Source organism: Perca flavescens, chromosome 15 (genome assembly GCF_004354835.1).
Source record: "Perca flavescens isolate YP-PL-M2 chromosome 15, PFLA_1.0, whole genome shotgun sequence".
Classification (NCBI taxonomy): Eukaryota; Metazoa; Chordata; class Actinopteri; order Perciformes; family Percidae; genus Perca; species Perca flavescens.
The window spans coordinates 33,658,571-33,683,690 of NC_041345.1; the positions used below are offsets into that span (position 1 = coordinate 33,658,571).

The 25,120-nt window shown below is 41.4% G+C and overlaps 1 protein-coding gene across 1 annotated transcript; it reads right to left on the bottom strand.

Annotated features, from left to right (window-relative positions):
- Positions 1 to 2,811: 2,811 nt before the first annotated feature.
- On the bottom strand, positions 2,812 to 20,790 carry LOC114570294 (SE-cephalotoxin-like). Its single transcript, XM_028600554.1, has 2 exons — positions 20,720 to 20,790; positions 2,812 to 5,123 (listed from the first exon to the last, which is right to left on the bottom strand). The coding sequence occupies exon 2, from the start codon at positions 5,119 to 5,121 to the stop codon at positions 3,163 to 3,165; it is 1,959 nt and encodes a 652-aa protein (XP_028456355.1). The 5' UTR covers positions 5,122 to 5,123; positions 20,720 to 20,790; the 3' UTR covers positions 2,812 to 3,162.
- Between the last annotated feature and the right edge of the window lie 4,330 nt (positions 20,791 to 25,120).

Genomic DNA, 25,120 nt, shown 5'->3' on the forward strand with positions numbered 1-25,120 from the left:
ACTCCTTCATCCTAAGCGATGGAAAAAGGTGGAACGCAGCACGCCTTTCTCGTTGCAAGGAGAATCCACAGGAGTCACCACAACATGGGACAGCAGAAAACACCAGTCCCGAGACTTCATCAACATCTGCACGCCGTAGAGAGAGCCAACCACCAGCCTGGACAAAGGATTTTGTGATGACATAAGTCTGAGACAAGAAGTCATGTAAAGGGTGTAGGCGGATCGCTGCCCTATTTAAAAAAAAAATTAAAAAAATAAAAACCTGTAAGATGATGCAATGTGAATTTGAGTCCAAGTGACAACTTGAATTTTTAATTATGATATCTTGAAGTTTTTTTTTGTTGAATGTTTTGCCGGTTGCACTTACCTGACAATGCTTACTTTAATACCATGTTGAATTTGAGTTGTTACAGAAGCCTTATATTTCATGTATTACCACTGGCTGTTATAGCTTACTCTGAACCCTGTTGGTTGATATTTCATCATATAGTTTAGAATGTTTAGCTGTATGTAAGGTAAACACACCTGGAAAGTTTTGATTACAGAAGAACAGTGAAATGTTGAATAAATTTAGTGAGCTCTGTTCATGATGAGCTAGCAGCATTCCCATGAGTAACGGGTGAGATGTGTTTGCAGACACTGGCATTTATGTATATGCTTCACCACCAGTAGGTGGCACTATGAGTGGTGTAATGAAGGGAAGTTACCGAGTGGTAAGGGTAGAAGAAGGAGAGAAGGTGTGTAGAAGAAGAGTGTACACGAGAGTGAAGACAAGTGCTACAAGTGAAAAAGTAATGCTGAAAATGAAGTAAAGTCTGAAGAGAATTAACCGTCTCCGTTTTGTCCAAGAACACAACAATATGATTGAAGGGACACTAGCAGAAGCTAAAGGGATCCCTCAAATTCACAAAAATGCATTACATTTTAAATCACTAGTATTAGCTTTGTAAGATCTTAGGGTAGCTCTAATGTAAGTGGCGTGATGAAATTCAAACTGTAAATATACTTTAATGATGCCGTTAGTGGAGCTACCTAGCTAGCTGCTATCATTACACATATTATTGTAGGGACATTAGCAGCAGTTAAAGGAATCTCTCAAATTCACAAAAAAAGCATTAAATTGAAATCGGACACTAGTATTAGCTTTGTAAGACCTTAGGGTAGCTGTAATATAAGTGGCGTGACGAAATCCAAATTGTAAATATATTCTAATTTTGCCGGAAGCCAGCAGCCGAACAGCTCCGCGGAGCCCCGAGCCCCGGTAGTCAGAGTCGTAACTTTGCCATGGGTATAGAGCGCAGTGGCTGCCATGGAGCTCCTGAAGTCCAGCACGTCTTATCAAATTTGCAATTAGCCATTGATTTTCGTAAAACGGCCCATATTTGAGCTTTATATAGTTGATTTCTCGCATAAAAAAGTATCAGAAGTGAATTTAGTAACCAAAAAGCAAACAAACAATGTATAACATTGCAGTGTCTGAAACATAAGACTGCTGGTCTCGTCTCCAATGTATGTGTATGTGGTCACTCAACCAATCAGCGCGCAGCTCATCTAAGCATTCATGAGCATACCATATTTGGAAGAAAAGCTGTCGTTCCAAATAGAGCAGAGATCTTCAACAGGGGGTCCGGGACGCCTAGGGGGTCCTCAGAGTCATTGCAGGGGGCCTCCAAATTATTGTCAATTTTTGAAAGTCTTTTAAGAAAAATTAAAATGCCTTAAAATAATTCCAACATATTATTAGCAAATATAAATTCCCACTGATGATAGTCTTACTGGCCTATAGGTAAGGTAGTCACTAAGATAGCAGCCCACAGATACAGTTAATCCTAGATTCACATTAAGTGTAACATTAAAAGACGATTTATTAAATCATGCCAACAATTATTATTTTATTAGCTTATGCAAAAAGGGTATGTAATAAGGCTTTAGGTTGCCCTAACAGTTATTGTAGGCCCAGTTTAATATGCAACTTAATTTGATACAATATGTAATAGGGGGTCCCTGCTACCTCTCACTTTCAGTTAAGGGGCCTTGGCTTAAAAAACGTTGAAGACCCCTGAAATAGAGCCAAAACACAGGGATGCATATATGCCATAAAATAGCACCTGGGACATTTTCAGCCCAACCAATGTTACATACCCTATTATGAGACTTTAAGGAATAGTGTGAAATACCCTATATAATCATTCTATCACCCCTTTAAGATAATTATTTATCAAGAGATGGACAGAATCACAGAAATTGTCTCAAAGTTTGTTTATTTGCAAGTAGAGTCAGTTTTACAGAACTCACAGCAAAGTACAGAAAATGACTGACGAAAGCCTTCTACAACAGCTTTTTCTGTGAGTCAAAATGAAGTCATCATACAAAAGGTGATGTTGATTCCCACAAGGTCAGGCAGTGGCTCCCAAGATTTATCTCGTGAGAACATCAGCAGTATTTTAGCTTCTATCATGCAAACAGTTTAATATTAATAGAAACAAGAAGAGTTGATTAGTTTTTCTAACAGGTCGTATCAAGAACATCAGAGTTACACTGAGCTGGAACAGACTGCAGCAACTTATAGTTGTTATGTTACTTTAATAACTTTAATTATTCATATATTTAATTATTTTCAGGAACTTCAAGCTTTTAATGACTCAAAATAAACAACTTAGTTGATGGTTTAAAACTGAAATAAACTTTGGAGTCAGAATAAAATGGGACTTTAAAATTCAGATTATTATATATAAACCTGGTGTATTTCCTGTATAGTGACTAATATAGTATATAGTATATAGTACATAGTATAGTATAGTGACTGTTTGGGTCGTGTTGACATCAGCTGGACAGATTCAGGGAAATGAAGACAGAACAACAGACCAACTCATCATCCTCCATCTTTCTAAAGAAACAACTCATCTCTGAAACCGACATGCTTCACCGTTGGGAGGAGGTTTTACAGACTAGAGTTAAAAACATTATTTAGTCTTTAATGAGTATTGTTTTCTTGTTCTTCCTTCACGGTGCTGTTCTCAGATGCTCAGTCAGTTGATGTGTGTTCAGTTTGTCCGTTGGCAGTAAGTCATCTTTCCTGTCGTCTGCAGATATCTCCTACTAGCCACAAAATTTGTTATTGAGGATGTTGAGAATCTCCTTGAGAGCGACCTCCACCATTTCTCACCATGGTAACCAGCCACGATTGCTGCATTTGAGGATGTAGAGAATATCTTCCAGTTTGATCTCCATCCTTTTTATTTTGGTGTCAATGGTTCTGATACCAGGAACAACTTGTAAATCAATCGCTGTAGCGGTGCCAATGGAGGTTCTCTCTTCACATCTCTCACCATAGCAATTGATAGACTTGAGAATCTCCTTGAGTTTGTTTTCCAGTTTGATCTCCATCATTTTCAGTTTGGTGTCAATTTTGACAATGTCAGGAACAACTTGTGATATACAAGTTGTAACTGTAGCAGTGCCATTGATAGACTTAAGAATCTTTTCCAGTTTGAGCTCCATCATTTTCATTTTGGTGTCAATGGTGCTGATATCAGGAACAACTGGTATATTGACCGCTGTAGCGTTGCCAATGGGGGTTTTCTTTTCACATCTCTCACTATAGTAACCATCTTGACACTCACACATCCATTCATTGGAGTCCAGCAGCCGACTGCACCTTCCTTTGTAGCTACATGTTCCACTTTGGCAGACAGGCAACCTCCATGAGTAATAGATGGAAATCTTTCTTGTATAGGTCGTCAACGGGTAACTTCCCACACAGTCATGTTGGAGTACGGGTGTTGGAGCCACAGCAAACTCTTCCCCATAGACAGCATGAGTTGCTTTAGCATAGTAAGAGAAGGGCATAACACTTCTAACCTGTCTACCATTCATAAGATACCACTTTTCCCCACAGTAACGTACTTTGTCCTTAATTTTACATGATTTGTCTTTAAAGCATTCATTGGCTACTTTTCTAACTTTATTTTCATCTATTTCTTCTGCTATCAGAGTGTATCCCACAGCGACGGTGATCGTGTCCTCTGTAATCTTAGTCAGATTATATAGTATGTAATAATCAGCCTGGGCTGTGTTGTACACCAGCACCACCCAGTTGTACCAGTTGTACTTTTTATCTAGAACTTTTTTCACCTCATCAGCGATGGCTTCTTTGTTGTCAGCACTAAATCCTTTCCTGATCTCCACCACGTCTTCCTTCACGTACTGCATGTGGTTGGTCAGGCAGTAGTTCAGAGCTGATATCTGAGCTCTGTAGACGTTCTTGAACATCTGGGTGTGTTCGGCTTCTTTGCCCGATGAATCCAACCCTATCAGTTTCCAGTAGAACTGGTTCAGCACCAATCCCTTCCACAGCAAACGACTGAAATAGACGTTATATTTGCCAATCTCTTGAACGTCACATTTAAACTTCTTCCTCAGCAGTTTGTTGAGGTTTTCACTAAGAGACGTGTCTTTGACTGTCAGGTAATGGTAGACGTTGGCCACACTGGATTCAGTTCCTGTGTTCTCATAGTAGTTGACGAATATCTCAGCCAGTCGGAGTTTGTCCTCTTCACTTTGTACCAACTGGCTGTCCTGAAGAAGCTCATTGAACGTCTTCCAGGAGTTGAGGATGCGGAGCTCATCTTGAGAGTAGACGCTGGCGTAGTTAAACCATTCTACGTCTGTTGCCAGGTTGGAGATGTGGATGGAGATAGAGTCCAACTTCTTGTTCACTTCAGCAAACCCTTTCTGCACCTTGTTCAGCACCGGGTCATTCTGAGGGATGAAGATCAAGACCATGTTGACAAAAGACGCAGCCAGACCTCCGATGCCGGGTGCCAAGCTGGCGACGTCTGCAAGACTTTTAATCACAGCTGACGACTTATTGGTATCACTCTTTCCAATCACTTCTTTGACGACAGTCAGGAAGCTTTTTCCCACGGCCAAATACTTTTCTACTTTCTCTCTGGTGCCGGAAACCATCCCCCTCTTCAAATCCAGGTCTCTCTTCACCCTGTATGGTGATGAGACGACGGAGGACGGGGGGTCATGTGACCGAGCTGAGGATGTCATCCAGTAGAGAAGAAGGATCAATGAAGCCAACAGCATGGAGACAGACAGCCGAGGGAACGCCATGACTGCAACACAGACAACACAACATAGATAAAATATCAGGGTGGTTTTTATAATCTGTGAACCAAACAAATCTTTTATTTTCTCTGGCAGAGGAGCAATCCTGCATTCTCTCACAGTGCGTTTGTACCCTTTAGACGGGAACGCGACGGTGGAGCGTTTTTAAGATTTCCACTCTGGAGGGTGGTTTCAGTTTTTTTTTTTTTCTTTAAACGCTGTCGGCGTCTAAACGAAAGGCAACAGGGCCTTCATTTCACAAACATGAGCCAGGCTTAGGTGCAGCTTTCATACTCCTGCTTCTAGCTCAAGGACCGTGATTGCTATCTGGTTAATGTTTATGACTGTGTGAGAGAGAGAGAGAGAGAGAGAGAGGACACCCTGCTGAACATGCTGTGATAAAAATGGTGTGTGTTGTGTAAGAAATGTGAGGACAGTAGCTGTCCAAAAAGGGCCTTTTTCTCTTCTTTTCCTGGTATTTCTGGTATGACTTAATACACGAGGCAGTGCAGCAGTTGGTGGACATGGCTTCACTTGGAAGCTCACTGTACCTCATGTGAAAGTCAGATTGCCTCCCTAAGTCCATTGTTAGAAAGGACACTCCCTACATTCTGATGTAAAATTAATTTATGAGGAGTTAAAATTGTGGAGGGGGAGGCAAAGTGAAAAGAATTGTTTTTCTGCTGCTGTTGTGGAGTGTGACAGTCTCCTATGTTAATTCTCATGAAAAAACCTTTTGTGTACACACTCATAAATGGTTTGTCATTATTGTTAACTTTGATGGGCTTGTAAATAAGCCAATGGGTGAACTTGGGTCCGTAAGCTGACCAGTCAGCTATCAACTAGGCTACGTTAGATCGCCAGATTTACGTCCCCTCACGTCCATTTAGGCGCTGCATTAGAACCTCATATAAGACTGCTGTTATTCACTCGGTAAGAGATAAAGAACGACATTTAGTGAATTAAATCAATTCTACATACTATATAGTATCTAATACTTGCTATGCTTTGTTGTGAATAGCGAAATAGAGCTGTGCCTTAATCCACTGTCGTTATGGAGTTAAAGGCAAGGAATTCCATTAAAATGGTGAGTCATTCCGTAACACTAGGCATCCATGCAAATCGGTGCTAATCATGGATGTATTAAGAGAACGGTGCTAATAGTGCAAAGCTAACGGGTTAGCTAAGGTGCTGTATTCATATGCTAATAGGGTAATTAGCCACAAAAGGCTAGCGGAGTCCTGTGTATTGCCTGTGAAAAGGCTAATGATTCTATCTATTGGTTATGGAAAGTAATGTTGCTTTTTAACACTATTGCTAGCTGTGGGTATTTTGTTGAATGAATGTTAGTACAAGTTGTGTGTTTAATTGTTTAACTGGAGTTTATGGAGAAGTAACTCAAAGAGGCTAATTTTTAGTGCATTCTTTCTGCTGTTACCGGTGCTGGGAGGGATAAATAAGCATGCATGTCTTAATTTCTCTAAATTACAACACTGTAGCTTAAGTTATGGGAAAATAATACAATTTGAGAGATTTGTACATGCAATTTATGCAATTATATTAAGAATAGTGTTGTTATTAAAGGTAGGTTCCATAAAACTTGAATTATAAATGTATTTTTTGTATAAAGGTTACCTATTAATATAAATGTACTTTTGATACCTGAATGGGATTTATATACTTTTGATACTTAAGAGAAGAAATTTAAGTACGGTTGTACAACTGAATAGAGATTTAGATATTTCAATATGGGTTAACTGAAATATCACCTCATTTTATTTTCATTGTAGCCTAAGCAATTGATTTTATTACGAATAGTAATTGCGAGAAATTATTTGGCCTTATCTACAGGTGTAGGAGGTGGAGATTTGAGAAGTGCTACGCACGGGAGGTCCGATCCAGAGAGGGATATTGGATCACATTGATTCTTCAGATCCCAGAGTCTTCCAGGGTTTACAGATTCCCAGTTCAGTTGGCTGGGTGGCGAGCTACAGGATCGAGACTCTGAACTTAGACAGATTTCCCTGGATTCCTTCTTCATGGTGGTAGGACAAACAGAAACCAAACTCATATGGGCCCCAACGTTGAACATCTCTGAACTCTTGTCATCAAAGAACAATTGAGCTCATAGAACTGAAAAGGGTTTCTTTTATGTGCGCGCTTTATTATTTTAATTGTTATTTTTCATACCTGTGTTTTATCTGTATATGTGTATGCCATGTTTCTTTGTATATTAATACACTTCTCAAACTTTATCCTGGTTTCCTAGTCTCTTTATTGATGTTCAATTCTCTAGCTCTTAACAATCTAGTTTTCTTCTGGTTCTGGTCCAAATTCACATTGATATCAACTACATAACACTACTACAAGCTATTTTATGAATGTACATTCTTACTACATTGTAATAAGGTTTACAAATACTTCTTTTACTTGTATTTCTGTTGTATCTGCTAGCCTTTGCAACTCATTTCTAAATGCTTTGTAAAGCATAGCAAGTCCTCACTTTAGATGGGCTCACATCATGTAGTCAACTAATCAGTAGTAACTCATGAGTTAATCATGGATTGATGTTTTGGTAAGTGCTTGTTAAATATGCATTAACATACTAACTATCCGTAGGCATATTTCTGAAGGCATGTCCAAATAGAGCTACGTGTGTGTCCAGGTTCTGTTAGCCTTTGGAACTCATTTATAAATGCTTTGTAAAGCATAGAAAGTCCTCACTTTACATGGGCTCACACAATATACTTAACTAACCAGTAGTAACTCATGGATTACATTATTGGTAAGTATTTGTAACAGATGTGTTAACACCCCAGCTATTAGTTTAGGCCTATTTCTAAATCATAACATTTTATTTAAGACATGAACAAATGTAGGTCTAGATAGTCTGTTGATCATTAACTTCCTAGTTTTAAACGACCTTTCGCGTTCCTGAGTACCTAGTTGATAATGGTAAAATTACTTCATTTACAAATGGTTAATGCATCATGTAGGAATTATTAAAAAATATACTGATAAACACTTTACATGGGCTTACATACTATGGACCAACCATTTACTAACTGTAGAAATGCTTTACTGATTAGACTGAATGTAGGAACTATGCTTTACAAATGATAAACAAATGAATTACTAATAGTTTGTAGATAGTTTATAAAGGGAAAATTATTTAATTTACCAATGTTTTTTGCAATACTTAGAAAATGTCAAACTTCTATTTATAAACATAATTTTTGAGAGCTTTATTTACTATGAACAAACCATTTATGAGTGTGTATACAAATGCGTTATTCATGAGAATTAACATCGGAGCAATGCTTTACAAATGATGAACAAAGCATTTAGTAATAGTTAGTAACTGCCTCTCGGTGAACCATCACCTTATCGTGGTGGAGAGGTTTGTGTGTCTCTGTGAACCTGAGGGCTGTGTTGTCTGGAGCTTTGTGCTCCTGGTAGGGTCTCCCAAGGCAAAGTGGTCTCAGGTGAGGGGCCAGACAAAGAATGGTTCAAAAACCCCAATGAAAAAGCTAGGCAGAGATGGAGTGACCCTGCCCGGAGGAAGCCCGGGGCCCCCGTCTGGAGCCAGGCCCAGACGGCGGGCTCGTCAGCGAGCGCCTGGTGGCCGGGTTTGCCACGGACCCCGGCCGGGCACAGCCCGAACAAGCTACGTGGCTCCCATCTCTCCAGCCCATGGACCCACCACCTGTGGGAGGAACCGTTGGGGTCGGGTGCGATGCCACATGGGTGGCAGTGAAGGTCAGGGGCCTCGACGGACCAGACCCGGGCGGCAGACGCTGGCTCTGGGGACGTGGACGTCACCTCTCTGTGGGGAAGGAGCCGGAACTGGTGCGGGAGGTGGAGCGCTACCGGTTAGATCTGGTGGGGCTTACCTCTACGCACAGTCTTGGTTCTGGAACCATACTCCTGGATAGGGGTTGGACTCTTTTCTTCTCCGGAGTTGCCCAGGGTGTGAGGCGCCGGGCGGGTGTGTGGATACTCACAAGCCCCCGGCTGAGCGCCGCTGTGTTGGAGTTTACCCGGTGGGCGAGAGGGTTGCCTCCCTCGCCTGCGGGGTTGTGGGGGAAAACTCTGACTGTTGTTTGTGCATATGCACCAAACAGGAGTTCGGAGTATTCGGCCTTCTTGGAGACCTTGACTGGAGTCCTGCATGGGGCTCCAGTGGGGGACTCCATTGTTCTGCTGGGGGACTTCAACGCACACGTGGGCAATGATGGAGACACCTGGAGGCGTGATTGGGAGGAACGGCCTCCTGATCTAAACCAGAGTGGTTGTTTGTTGTTGGACTTCTGTGCTAGTCATGGATTGTCTATAACGAACACCATGTTCGAACATAGGGATGCTCATAAGTGTACCTGGTACCAGAGCACCCTAGGCCAAGGTCAATGATCGATTTCATAATCGTTTCATCTGATCTGAGGCCGTATGTTTTGGACACTTTCGGTGAAGAGAGAGGGGCAGAGCTGTCAACCGATCACCATCTGGTGGTGAGTTGGGTCAGGGGTGGGGAAGACTCTGGACAGACCTGGTAAGCCCAAACGTGTAGTGCGGGTAAATTGGGAACGTCTGGAGGAGGCCCCTGTCCGACAGACTTTCAACTCACACCTCCGGGCGGAGCTTTTCGTGCATCCCTGTGGAGGCTGGGGGCATTGAACCCGAGTGGACAATGTTCAAAGTTTCCATTGCTGAAGCTGCGGCGAGGAGCTGTGGTCTTAGGGTCTTAGGTGCCTCAAGGGGCTGTAACCCACGAACACCGTGGTGGACACCGGTGGTCAGGGAAGCCGTCCGACTGAAGAAGGAGTCTTTCCGGGATATGTTATCCCGGAGGACTCCGGAGGCAGTTGCAGGGTACCGAAGGGCCCGAAGGGCTGCAGCCTCTGCCGTGAAAGAGGCAAAGCAGCGGGTGTGGGAGAAGTTTGGAGAAGACATGGAGAAGGACTTTCGGTCGGCACCAAAGTGCTTCTGGAAAACTGTTCGCCACCTCAGGAGGGGGGGGGAACCATCCAAGCTGTGTACAGTAAGGATGGGACACTGTTGACCTCAACTGAGGAGGTAATAGGGCGGTGGAAGGAGCACTTTGAGGAACTCCTAAATCCGACTAATATGCCCTCTATGTTAGAGGCAGAGCTGGAGGATAATGGGGGATTGTCGTCGATTTCCCAGGCGGAAGTCACTGATGTAGTCAAACAACTACACGGTGGCAAAGCCCCGGGGATTGATGAGATCCGTCCAGAAATGCTCAAGGCTCTGGGTGTGGAGGGGCTGTCCTGGTTGACACGCCTCTTCAACATTGCGTGGAAGTCTGGGACGGTGCCAAAGGAGTGGCAGACTGGGGTGGTGGTTCCCCTTTTTAAAAAGGGGACCAGAGGGTGTGTGCCAATTATAGGGTATCACACTTCTCAGCCTCCCTGGTAAAGTCTACTCCAAGGTGCTGGAAAGGAGGGTTCGGCCGATAGTCAAACCTTGGGTTGAGGAGGAACAATGCGGATTCCGTCCTGGTCGTGGAACAACGGACCAGCTCTTCACTCTTGCAAGGATCCTGGAGGGAGCCTGGGAGTATGCCCAACCGGTCTACATGTGTTTTGTGGATTTGGAGAAGGCGTATGACCGGGTCCCCGGGAGATACTGTGGGAGGTGCTGCGGGAGTATGGGGTGAGGGGGTCTACTCAGGGCCATCCAATCTCTGTATGACCAAAGTGAGAGCTGTGTCCGGGTCCTCGGTAGTAAGTCGGACTCGTTTCAGGTGAGGGTTGGCCTCCGCCAGGGCTGCGCTTTGTCACCACCAATCCTGTTTGTAATATTTATGGACAGGATATCGAGGCGTAGTCGGGGTGGGGAGGGGTTGCAGTTTGGTGGGCTGGGGATCTCATCGCTGCTCTTTGCAGATGATGTGGTCCTGATGGCATCATCGGCCTGCGACCTTCAGCACTCACTGGATCGGTTCGCAACCGAGTGTGTGAGCGGTTGGGATGAGGATCAGCACCTCTAAATCTGAGGCCATGGTTCTCAGCAGGAAACCGATGGAATGCCTTCTCCAGGTAGGGAATGAGTCCTTACCCCAAGTGAAGGAGTTCAAGTACCTTGGGGTTTTGTTCGCGAGTGAGGGACAATGGAGCGGGAGATTGGTCGGAGTATCGGCGCAGCGGTGCGGTATTGCATTCAATCTATCGCACCGTTGTGACGAAAAGAGAGCTTAGCCAGAAGGCAAAGCTCTCGATCTACCGGTCAGTTTTCGCTCCTACCCTCACCTATGGTCATGAAGGCTGGGTCATGACCGAAAGAACGAGATCCAGGGTACAAGCGGCTGAAATGGGTTTCCTCAGGAGGGTGGCTGGCGTCTCCCTTAGAGATAGGGTGAGAAGCTCAGTCATCCGTGAGGAGCTCGGAGTAGAGCCGCTGCTCCTTTGCGTCGAAAGGAGCCAGTTTAGGTGGTTCGGCATCTGGTAAGGATGCCCCTGGCGCCTCCCTAGGGAGGTGTTCCAGGCACGTCCAGCTGGGAGGAGGCCTCGGGGAAGACCCAGGACTAGGTGGAGGGATTATATCTCCAACCTGGCCTGGGAACGCATCGGGATCCCCCAATCGGAGCTGGTTAATGTTGCTCGGGAAAGGGAAGTTTGGGGTCCCCTGCTGGAGCTGCTCCCCCCGCGACCCGACACCGGATAAGCGGACGAAGATGGATGGATGGATGGATGGATAGTAACTGGTTTATAATGGGAAAATTATTTCATTTACATATGGTTGTTTCATTATTTGTTAAGTATATATCATGTACTTAAAAACATATTTTTCAAGGTAGGCTTATTTACTATGAACAAACCATTTATAACTATGTGAACAAATGCTTTACTGATGATGAATTATGTAAGAACAATTAATTAATAATGATGAACAAACCATTAACTAATAGGCTTGTTTACTATGAACAAACCATTTATAACTGTGTGAACAAATAATTTACTCATGATGAACTATGTATGAACAATTAATAAGTAATAATGAAAAAAAACATTAACTAATAGTTAACTAATGCTTAATAAATTATGAATTATGGATAGTTATTATAAAGTGCTACCAAATACCAAAAAAGTTACAGAAGATGTCAGATAAATAATAATAAAGATTTAAAATAACATTGTGTGAATGCTTAACATCATTCACACAATTTCTACAATAGGCTATAACTACTGTATAATGGACATTATTGACTTGGAATGAACTTAACTTGCTACATGTCTCTGGGGGATAGCTTCCGTGAAGTAAAGCTTAATTGAATGTACAATAGACAGTAGATTAACTCTCTCACTACACTTTCTGAAGGAAGCACCATCTCATGGTGAAACCCTGCAAGTGAATGAATGGATGAGGTTACAGTGGAGTTTAGACACGCCCGGTCAGAGTAAAGGGGCTTGTTCACTCCAAGCTTCTGGCAAGCACATGGAAAGTTTGGTGAATGTAAGTGCTGCTGAAGAGGAGATGTCTGACTCTGAGAAAAACCCATTTTCAGAAAACGGCCTATGGATTATAAAATATCAAACACTACGGGTGAAACTTCTCCAGTTAATGTGAATTACTGAAATGTTATCTTTAGATATGCAAACGAGGCCTTATCTAATGGCAACTTTTGGTGAATTTAGGAGACATTTACAGAGCGCAAATAGACAAGTAAGTAAGTAAGTAAAGTTTATCTGTATAGCACCTTTCACAGATAAAAATCGCTTCATGCTTCACAATAAACTGTAATACAATACAACAAATTAAAATACAAGAACATTTAAATAAAAATAGAAAACAAAACAAACAACCATAAAAACCCATCGACTAATTAAAAGCCTGCTTGAATAGCAGAGTCTTCAATTGCTAGTGTACTAAAGTAAACACCTAAATGTGTATTTGGGATGTTGGGAATAGTCTGAAAGAAGACATGCTCCAGAAGGAAAGTAGCCCAAAAAGTCAAAATGATGGTTTGCCTGGCGTGTCTCCTCTTAAAATATCATTTTTAAAATATAGATAACATAATGACATCTAAACTAAAATATATTTTTAATACATGCTGCACCCATTTATACTATTTAGACCAGTGGTTCTCAAACTTTTTTCAAATTTTGAATTGAGTGTTTTTAAGCCAAGTACCCCCTGACCAGCGCTAGATTTACTAAACAACAGCCATGGACAGTGCTTAGTTTGGTTTTATTTCAGTTAGCCTAATAGCTGGTTTGATTTGCATTGAGAGATGATCTTATGGAAAGTACCCCATGCCAATCTCTAGGTATGGTGAAGGGTATGAAATGATGTAAAGGCCAAGGGAACTTTATCAGGATGCATTGTATCCTGGATCCATGAAATAACTGGCCTATATTAATCAAAATTGGCCTGCTGTCTCTATGGGAATTTAACATAGGGGTGTACTGACTTATGCCCCCTGTGTTTTAAGGAAGAACATTTATTTATTCACGATACATTATTCATTCACAAAGAAAATTGATCCCCTAAAAGTTTGGATTTTTCTTAATTTTTGTAATTAATGCATTAAGATCAATGTCCAAAAGGTGATTTTTTTATTCCTCTTTTTAGTCAACTTTAGCATGGGTTCATAAACTTATGCTGAGCACTGTAACTGAAAAAATATTTAAATGCTAATGAAAAGGACGTGGACGAGGACGTGCTGACGTGTAAGGTGAGCGTATTGTGTCACTTCCGGTGTTCCCGTGTTACAAACGCTAGTTTGCTGCTCCGGCAAAAACATACTGAACTCTGCTTTACTGTTTAAATTAGCGGCTATTTGCCTGGATTGCATTTGAATTACAATTGTTTTACTCAAGCACATATATTTAGCTTCACTTACAGTGACTGACTCGCTGAATTTACAATTGTTAGAACGCTGTTAGCTACTTTAGCTTAGCCATTAGCAATGGCTAATTCCTCTCCCTCTCCTGCTCTTTCTTGCTCTGTGTGTCAAATTTTTAGCTATTCCTCTGCCTCCTTTAGTGATAACGATACATGTAATAAATGTAGTATATTCGCTGCTCTGGAGGCAAGGCTTAGTGAGTTTGAGTCACGGCTCCGCACCATGGAATCAGAATTGTATGCTTCCGTAGCTAGCCAGCACCATGTAGTTAATGCGGACCACCATACTGTAGCTTCTGTAGCTTCTTTAACTTCTGCTAGCTGTCCCCCGTAAGACCCCGAGCAGCCGGGCGAGTGGGTGACTGTCCGAGGGAAGCGTAGCGTCAGAGGGAAGCGTAGCGTTAGAGGGAAGCGTAGCGTTAGATCTAGACCAGGGAGTGCACATGATGACGGTCGCTCTAAACCGGAGCATCTTTGCCTCTCTAACAGTTTCTCCCTACTCAGTGATACACCCGCTGAGAAGCCAGCTCTGGTTATTGGGAGCTCTATACTGCGATATGTGAAGCCGGCGGCCCCAGCGGCTACAGTACCTACGGTCATATGTGTCCCCGGGGCTAGAGTGGGCGATATAGAAACCCACCTAGAGCTGCTGGCTAAAAAGAACCGTAAATACAGTAAGATCATACTTCACGTAGGGGGTAATGGTCGTAAATCGGAGATCACTAAATTGAATGTTGAGTCACTTTGTGCATACGCAAAGACAATGTCGGACTCAGTAGTTTTCTCTGGACCCCTGCCAAACCTGACCAATGATGAAATGTACAGCCATACGTCATCCTTCCACCGCTGGTTGTCGGGGGGGTGCCCAGCTAATGATGTGGGCTATGTGAATAACTGGGGGGCGTTCTGGGGAAAGCCTGGTCTGATGGAGAGAGACGGCATTCATCCCACCTGGGACGGAGCCGCTCTCATATCAAAAAATCTGACCGAGTTTATCAGACATAAACCATGACAACCCAAGTTTGATATTAGTAATCAGAGCTGCAGTACTACGCACCCCCCTGTGCTTCCGTTGGAGCAGTCACCCACTCATAGTCTAATAAGCACGGTGTCTGTTCCCCGACTCAGATCGGTTAATTCAAAGGTAAACAAAAGATGCGCTATACTTAACAACCTAATTGGAATTAAAACGACTGCAACGATAGAACAAAAAAAGGAAAATTAGATGTGGACTATTAAATATTAGATCTCTGTCTTCTAAAGCATTATTGGTAAATGAGTTGATATCAGATAATAACATTGATTTATTTTGTCTTACTGAAACCTGGCTGGGCCATGAAGAATATGTTAGTCTAAATGAAGCCACTCCTCCCAGTCATATTAATACTCAAATTCCTAGAGGCTCAGGCCGAGGAGGGGGAGTTGCAGCCATCTTTGATGCAAGCATGTAAATTACTCCTAAACCTAAATTAAATTATAACTCCTTTGAAAGTCTTGTTCTTAATCTTCAACATCCAAAATGGAAAACATTACAGCCAATTATATTTGTTGTTATTTACAGGGCTCCAGGTCCGTATTCTGAATTTTTATCTGAATTCTGAAGTTTTTATCATGTTTAGTCCTTAAATCAGACAAAGTACTTATTGTAGGGGATTTTAATATCCATGTGGACGTTGACAATGATAGCCTTACTACTGCTTTCAACTCATTACTGGATTCAATCGGTTTCAGTCAGAGTGTGCACAAGGCGACGCACTGTTTTAACCACACCCTCGACCTTGTGCTGGCATATGGTATTGAAATTGAGGATTTAATAATATTTCCGCAGAATTCTGTATTATCAGATCATTCTTTAATCACTTTCGAATTCTTACTACCTGACTATATTAAATTAGATAAAAGCTTCTACACCAGATGCCTATCTGACAGTGCTATAGCTAAATTTAAAGAAGATATTCCAACAGCATTCGACTCTATGTCATGCCTTAACATAACAGAGGACCTCTATGTTAACCTCAGTCCCTCTCAAATTGATACATTTGTAGACGGTGCTACGACTTGCCTACGGACGACCTTAGACTCCGTTGCTCCCCTGAAAAATAAGATGATGAAGCAAAGGAAACTAGCACCTTGGTATAACTCCCAAACTCGCAAATTAAAACAAATCTCGCGAAACCTCGAATGTAAGTGGCGTTCCACAAAAGTGGAAGAATCCGTTTGGACTGGCAAGAAAGTCTCAAAACCTATAGGAAGGCCCTAAGAAAGGCCAGATCAGACTATTACTCATCACTAATAGAAGAAAACAAGAACAACCCAAGGTTTCTTTTCAGCACTGTAGCCAGGCTGACAGATAGCCACAGCTCTACTGAGCCATCTATTCCTCTAGCTCTGAGTAGTGATGACTTCATGAGCTTCTTTAATGATAAAATTACAACAATTAGAGATAAAATCCGTCACCTTTTGCCCTCAACTTCTAACGGTTCACCTTTAAATGCAGAGTCACTAGAAATAACGACTGCTTTTATCCTATAGACCTTCAACAATTAATGTTAAAGATATCCTCAGCTAAGCCATCAACCTGTCTCCTAGACCCCATCCCAACGAGATTACTCAAAGAAGCATTACCCGTGGTAAACACTTCATTACTAGATATGATCAATATGTCCTTATTAACAGGTTATGTAATGCAGTCATTTAAAGTAGCTGTGATAAAACCTCTTCTGAAAAAACCCACCCTCGATCCTGAGGTCTTAGCAAACTATAGACCTATATCTAACCTTCCCTTTCTATCCAAGATCCTTGAGAAGGTGGTTGCTAATCAGTTATGTGATTTTCTACATAGCAATAGTTTATTTGATGACTTTCAATCAGGATTTAGAAAGCATCATAGCACAGAGACGGCACTGGTGAAAATTACTAACGACCTTTTAACTGCTGCAGACAAAGGACTTGTCTCCATTCTTGTTTTACTAGATCTTAGTGCTGCATTTGACACTATTGACCATTCAATCCTGTTACAGAGATTGGAACACTTGGCATTAAAGGCATTGCTCTGAGCTGGTTTAAGTCCTATTTCTCTGATCGATCTCAAGTTGTTAATGTTAATGATAAATCCTCCAAGCACGCTAAAGTTAGCCATGGGGTTCCTCAAGGCTCAGTGCTTGGACCAATTCTATTCTCCTTATATATGCTTCCTCTAGGCAATATTATTAGGAAACACTCAATTAACTTTAACTGTTATGCGGATGACACCCAATTATACTTGTCAATCAAACCAGACAAAACCAGTCAGCTAGCTAAATTTCAAGCGTGCATTAAAGATATAAAATCCTGGATGACCTATAATTTTCTGATGTTAAACCCTAACAAAACTTAAGTTATTGTACTGGGACCTAAACACCTCAGAACCTCATTATCTAAAGATATAGCTACTCTGGATGGTATTGCCCTGGCCTCCAGCACTACTGTCAGAAATTTAGGAGTTATTTTTGATCAGGATATATCCTTTAATGCCAATCTAAAACTAACCTCAAGAACAGCCTTTTTTCATCTTCGTAACATTGCCAAAATTAGGAATATCCTGTCTCAAAACGACGCTGAAAAACTAGTCCATGCATTTGTTACGTCCAGGCTGGACTATTGTAATTCCCTACTGTCAGGTTGCTCAAATAAGTCCCTTAAGACTCTCCAGCTGATCCAGAATGCTGCAGCGCGTGTTCTCACAAGAGATCATATTTCTCCTGTATTAGCTTCTCTGCACTGGCTCCCTGTTGAATCCAGGATTGAGTTTAAAATCCTTCTCTTGACCTACAAAGCTCTAAATGGTCTAGCACCATCATATCTAGAAGAGCTCCTAATACCCTATTGTCCCACTAGAGCACTGCTCTCCCAGAATGCAGAGTTACTGGTGGTTCCTAGAGTCTTTAAAAGTAGAATGGGAGCAAGAGCCTTCAGTTATCAGGCTCCTCTCCTATGGAACCAGCTCCCGATCTGGGTTTGGGGGGCAGAAACTGTAATCGCTTTCAAGAATGAATTTAAAACTCTTCTATTTGATAAAGCTTATAGTTAGGCAGTGAGGAGTTGCAGTGTTCACCTAACTGGCCCACCTGCTTCTCTTCATAATTGTTAGATTAATAATACATAACAAAGTAGAGGGAGGCAGGCCAGCAAAGCCCGATCCGGCAGGGGAAGAGTTCTAAGCCCGAAAAAGCTACCTCTCCTTATGACCTGTCTCTCTCTTAGTTACGCTGTTATAGTTACGCTGTTATAGTTCTAGACTGCCGGGGGACTTCCTTCCTTTGACACACTGAGCTGCTCTCTCCTCTCCCTTTCTATTACTATTACTATTACTATTTGTGTGTATCCCGTCCCAGAAATGCTTGTTACTAATCCTAGCTTCTGGGGAGTTTACTCCCCGGAGTCCTTATGTTTTTTCCCCCAGCGTATTTCCTTGGAGAACGTTGGCACCAAGATCCTGGTTCCAGCTGTCGCCGTGGTCCTGCTGCACTCCCTGCTGAGTTCAGCGGTGCCCTGCAATGTCATGCAGCTTCCTGCTGAACCCTGCAGCTTCCCGCTACATCCAGTCACTGTTCCATTATTAATGTGACTATTATTGCCACTGTTCATCACACCCCCAACCGGCCCGTCAGACACCACCTACCAAGAGCCTTGGTCTGTCTGAGGTTTCTTCCCAAGAGGGAGTTTTTCCTCGCCACTGTCGCACTGCTTGCTCTTGAGGGAATTACTGTAATTGTTGGAATTGTTGGGGCTTTGTAAATTATAGAGTGTGGTCTAGACCTACTCTATCTGTAAAGTGTCTCGAGATAACCTATTTTATGATTTGATACTATAAATAAAATTGAATTGAATTGAATTGAATTGAAAAAAGGCAACAAAAACTTTAAAAAAAAACATTAAACTTGGAAAAAGACAGTAGAAGGAAGGAAAGGTAAGAATAGATGGAAAATAGTATCAAACTTCGGAAAAAGTGACAGACTTGTAAAAAAAACAGTGACAAAAACCAAGAAAAGGCAGAATTGTTTATTGAAAAAAGCGACAAAAACTTCGACAAACTTGGAGAAAAAAAGAAGGAAGCAGTGGTGTAGGACCACTATTTGTAATCAAGAATTTTCACGGACCACCTTATAATGCACATAATAAAATAAAAGTCACAGTCCCACCTGAATTAATCCACACCTCCTAATACGCCTACTAGCACTAAAACTAGAACTGGTCATAGCATCAGTCCGACAGGCGCGTTAAAAGAAAGTTTACTGCACACAACGGCTGCCACATATTTAATTTATTTAGTCAAGCCCCCGAGGGCATAATCAGGTTCATCTAAACAACAGGCTTATTTCCATAGCAATGGAGTATTAAATATATACAGTAATGAAAACACTTGGATATAGTCAAAATTTCAAAACCTCTGGCGATTTTAGGGGATTATTAATCTTCAGAGTTTTACAAGTCCCCAAAAAGTAGGCTATGTGAGTTTGTCCAATTAACAGCACATCCGCAAAATATTTCAGAAATGTGAGATCAAGAAACTAACTGGAAATTAAAATAATAATAGGCCTTATTCATTCCATTTATAATTTAAAACAGTTCTTTTTATATAAAGTGCCTATGAAGGCTATGTGTATGATGTGATCATGAGAACATCCTTTGCCTCTGGCCCTATACACATTTAATGAAAACACAGTAGGCGTACTCCTGGTTAAAAAAAAAAATTCTCAAAAGGAAAAGCCATTGGAGTCTATTTGCCAGCCCTATATGAGCGTAATATCCCCCTCTGTCCCCCTCCACATCTTTCCCTTCCTCCTTGTCTTTGTTTCTTTATGAGGAATCTGGCTTGTAGATGCCTCTGACTCACTGTCAATCTCTTCCTTATTGGTAACCTCTGCCTCTGTTCTCTTCAGAGAACCTGTTGCCATCCACCGATCCGTGTTGTGGTTCTAACGGCACTGGACTTGAACGTCACGGCCAAGCGCCACCAACCTATTTTAGTAATCACCCAATAACATGACAATTTAATTTAAATTTAAATTGTATATCAATATACATATTCTAAATTTTTATGGGAATTTCCTGGTAAAATGGAGGTTAAAAAACTATTATTTTATTTTGCTTTTCCACAGACCACCTGCAGGACCACAGTTTGGGAATGACTGTTCTACGTGATACGCAGGTATACGCATTATACCTACTAAGAAAGCTCCAGGATTTCCATATAAAATACCCAATGACCCACAATAACATACTTTCCATTATAGTTTTGATATATTTTGAATTGTAATCTGTGTTCTTCTTCTTCACATAGGCTAAATAAAGCTATTTCCACTGTAAATTGGTGCATTAAAATGTATCAGAATACAGGAAATTAAGTCTTTGATGCTCAAAACTTCCCTGGGGGAGGACAACCTGACCCTCCACTATGATATGCCCCCCCCAAATATACAGTAGGGTACACCCACTACAATACTTTAGACTACACCACTGGAAGGAAGGAAGAACAGGTTGAAAATTGTGACAAAAAGCTACAAAAACTTTAAAAAAGTGACAAACGTCAAAAACAGCGACAAAAACTTTGAAGAAAGTGTTCACATACCCCCTGCAGTCCTACAGAGTACACCGTATGGTACACATACCCCCATTTGAGAAACTGATTTAGATGAAATATAATTGAATAAAAATACAAATGTAAGTTCCAGAGCAAAATAAATTCTTATCTACTTACATGTCTGCTGACAGTGAACGATGATGATGATGATGATGATGATGAGCAGCAAGAAGTCAACTTATGTGCTGAGTTCTCTTGTACTTACTACAAATCATCTCCCTTTATATAGAGATGCTGTGGCTCATTGCAACTCCCTGTTAGAAGAAAAAAGAAAAAAAACTCAAATAACTTGTCACTCTCAGTGCCATGGCCCGCCCAACCAGCTGGCCTTTTCAGGTTGGGTTCATTTGTATTAGTGTAAATTATGTCCATCTTGGTTTTCCCCACGTATTTAATTTGGTTTGGCCAAGTCAGTATACAGTTAGGTTCAGACACAGTTTTCATAATTCTAGCCCTGTGTGCTAACACAATGGATTTGAAAAGAAATAATTGAGATAAAATTGTAGTGCAGACTTTCAGCTTTATTTTGAGGGTATTTCATTTCAAGGGTCCTAAAGTAATTGGACAATTGAGTCAAAAGCTTTTTCATGAGCAGGTGTGGGCTATTCTCCTTTAAGGAGGAGTTCACATCTTGTATAGTTGTTGCTATTTTTGGGTTAAGTTATAGTGTGTTGACCTCTTTTATAGGCCTAGATATTAAGGGCCTGGTTTATATTGGTTTTTGCATTTTTTGGGTAAATAAAAACCCACTTTTCAACAAAAACTCCTGTTTTCCTCATTGTTTTACTGCTTGGTCCCTGACAAAAATATATTTATTTTTAATTGTATTACATTTCACTCATCCTAAGGAGTTGATTGGATCCGTTTGATATTTGGTTGGTAAAATCCTCTGACTAATGTGACCCTGAACTGTGAAGGAGTAGTTGATAGCAATGACCCATGGGTCATTTACCAACACGCCATTTTAGGGTCTTTTCAGGTATTAAACGTTTTAAAACTCCATCCAGTGGACTCAACAGATCCTTTTTCAAATGGTGTCAGCAGCAAATCAAGACTTTAACAATAACAAATTGCAAAGCTTTTGTGTTTTCGTGGAATGGTTTTGCCGTGGCAAGCTGTTGTAACTTCATAATACAATTTGCTATTTGCCCGAAAGTTAACATACTGGATAAGAGTCCTTAAAGTTGCTTAGAGTTTTCTTAGGAAGTCTTAGTTGATCATTTATTTCTGTTGTATAAAATTACATGGTGTATGCTAAAGACCTAAATATGTCGGTGGATGTCATGCGCTCTTTAGTGATGGTCAAATGAAGCTTCGCGAACCAGTGTCTTTACTTTCTGAGCTCACTAGATGGTGCTGTCTGTTCAACAAAGGGTTTGAAAACCCATTGAATTGCCATTCCTTTAACATTTTTCTTTGAACAGAGAGCGCCATCTAGTGAGCTCATAAAGTAAAGACACTGGTTCGCAAAGCTTCATTTGACCATAACTAGCGCTCTTCCTACATAATGTGTATTTCATATTGAGTCATCAGCTGATTTGCACATGACTATGATATTCTACTTTCTTAAGACAATTGTGGTCTTGATTTGAGGAAACTGTATTTGATTTTCTCTGTCTCCCTGTTCATAAAGACATTTTCTTCTGCGCTTCTGGGTTTGTGATGAGGGTTTCTTTATCTTATTAATAAACAATAAAAAGAACTTGAACTATTAATCCATCAGTAGTTATGCATTAACTAAACTCCCCTGTGGGCTGCCTGCCTGTTGTTAGAGATAGTTGCCTAGTTGGCACCACTGAAGCACCCTTTTCCTGTATTATTGCTTGTTGAACATGATCTGGTCATTGTAAAAGAAAAAACACTCATGTATGGCGTTTCTTGAGCCCAGTTCAGACCAAAGATTTGTGACGAGATGAAACTGTTTTAGAATGTCGCAGCAGTCTGAACTGGCCCGTCTGACCGGAGATTTCCACTGGATGCGTAACAGCTGTAGACCGGTTCCACTGCGTGTCTGCTGCGTGTGTAGTGGAAGTTTCCTTTGCAGCAGGGGGGAGAGTTTTCAGAGTTTAGTAAATTGAAACAAATAAGACAGACTGAGACTATTTGTATTTTATTAAAAACATATATATATTTGCAAATAGGATCAACATGATTTCACAAAAGGCCTGTTTCTCAAATGAGTGAACAGAACACCAGGCTTTTATGCATCTTCAGAGTGACAGCACACACGCACTTGGATTATTATGACGCTACAATTTTGACAGGCAATCTGATACACATGAAGACAATCAGAGAAATACAAGAGACATCTTGGAGTCATCTCACCTCCTCCTCCCTGTATGACTTTCACCCCCCAGTTACATCTTAACTGGCATGGGAAAACATGAGATAGTTTTGGGGTGACCTTGTACCTTTATCTGTTCAGGCTAACAATGTTCACATTTTGTTCCAGACTGGACGTCTCACAAAGTTAGAATCAAAATCTGCATGTGGGAAATGAGATAAACTCTTTCAGCATTTGTGAGAGAAGTAAAGTACGAATTAAACATAAAAATATAAGGAATTGTGCTTAAATGTAATTTTCCCATTACACGTGCTCCGCCGTCCGTCAATACCCACCGCGTCCGGATTTGTTGCGGAACGGCTGCGGCCGTGACTGACAGCTGTAGTCGCGAGGAGCCACAAACGAATTCACGTAGAATAGAACCACAAAACCACCACCAGTTAGTTTCCCTCCAGAGGAGTAGAGGAGAAACAGCTCTGTGCTGTGTTTTCAAGGTGTAGTGCAGGGAAATATGATCCGCCGTGAGCACGCTGTATTTTATTTTGAAAATTAACCGGATGTTTATTTTGTTTCTGTGCTCGACTTCCTGTCCCGCACTATCTGCCGTGTGCTAAATTGCTGCGGAGCTCTCCGTCGTCCGTCAAAAATAGAAGCTCTGCGTATCTGCTGTGGAGGGCTGGGGACTGATGGAACTGGGACAGAGTCACTGACTTTAATGGAAACCTGATGACTCCGTCGACGTTCCGGAGACGTTCCGCAGACGTTCCGCATCCAGTGGAAATTGCTGGTCAGCTTGACTCCAACCAGCTGATGGTGTCACTGCAACTCAGCTGGTGGAGTCTCCAGAGGCTGGTTTTAGAACGTAAGAGATGTCTCCTGTAAAGTTAGCTGATAATGTCAGCTATAAACTATAGCAATAAAATTATTGATAATCCATGTTATTTTAATGTGGTCAAAATGGCAGAGTTCAAGATGGAGGCTCAAGGCCGCCCAAAGGCACAGTATCGTTATATGGTCGAGCGAGATAGAGAGTGACTGAAGAGAGGGAGCGCCCAGCAGCGTTAGTACAAAGCAGTGAATCAGAGAATTAAACATCAAATAAATGATCCACATTCATATTTAGACAAAACAAATGTTATGTCCAGGTACAAAAAAGCCTAAAAGTCAGAAGTTAGAACGGAACTACAAAGAGTGGTTGCTATGGAGATGACACACCTTCTTGTCTTGTCGCATTGGCGTGAACCGCCACGCTTCTTGCAAGTTTCATCTTGTCTCGTCACTAATCTTTGGTCTGAACTGAGCTTTAGGAAACATGTGTCAGACAGATCATGAAAATCAATGAAAATGTTCTTTTATTAAGAAAGCAAAATCTGACTTTTATTTGTCAGCCACTACTAACACCTTAAATGATCCAAGAAAATTTTGGAAGGCTATAAAATTACTTTCTCTAAACAAAGATAGTACTAATGTTCCTTCTTTTATTATGAAAGAATCTGTAGTAGTTCATGACAAGCTGGAGATATTGAATCATTTCAATGAGCATTTTATTCAGTCTGGTTCTTTGTTTGACACTGCTTGTCCTTATACTGTGACACCTTGTAAGGATGAACCAGTCTCTACAAGTGTCTTCAATCTCACTCCATTCTTAGTGGCTGACGTTCAAAAAGCCCTAAAAGGGCTGGTTACTGAAAAACCTCCAGGACCTGATCTTATAGAGCCCTACTTCTTAAAAATAGCTGCTGATTGTGTAGCACAGCCTCTAACGTACCTTTTTAATTTTACTTTAGAGAGCAATACTATTCCCAAAATATGGAAATCTGCATTTGTTTGTCCCTTTATTTATTTTAAATAATTACCGGCCAATTTCTAATTTGTCTTTTTTGGCCAAAACGCTTGAATCCCTGGTGAGTGATCAGATGAAAAACTTCTTGCATGCTCAGGACATTTTATCCCCAGTTCAGTCAGGTTTTAGAAAAAAACATAGTACCATCACAGCTGCAATGAAGGTGATAAATGACATCTCTGTTGCCCGTGACAAGAAGCAGCACTGTGCATCACTTTTTATTGATTTGTCAAAAGCTTTTGACACGGTTGATCATGATGTTTTAAAGATTAGGCTTCTTAATTCGGGGTTTTCAGAGAATACTGTCTCTTGGTTCTCAAACTATCTTAGTGACAGAACCCAGTGCATTAAGTATGATGGTGTTCAGTCTGGTATTTTACCAATCCTTAAA

Coding starts and splice junctions, on each gene's coding strand:
- LOC114570294 (XM_028600554.1), bottom strand. CDS start 5,121: ATGGCGTTCCCTCGGCTGTCTGTCTCCATGCTGTTGGCTTCATTGATC.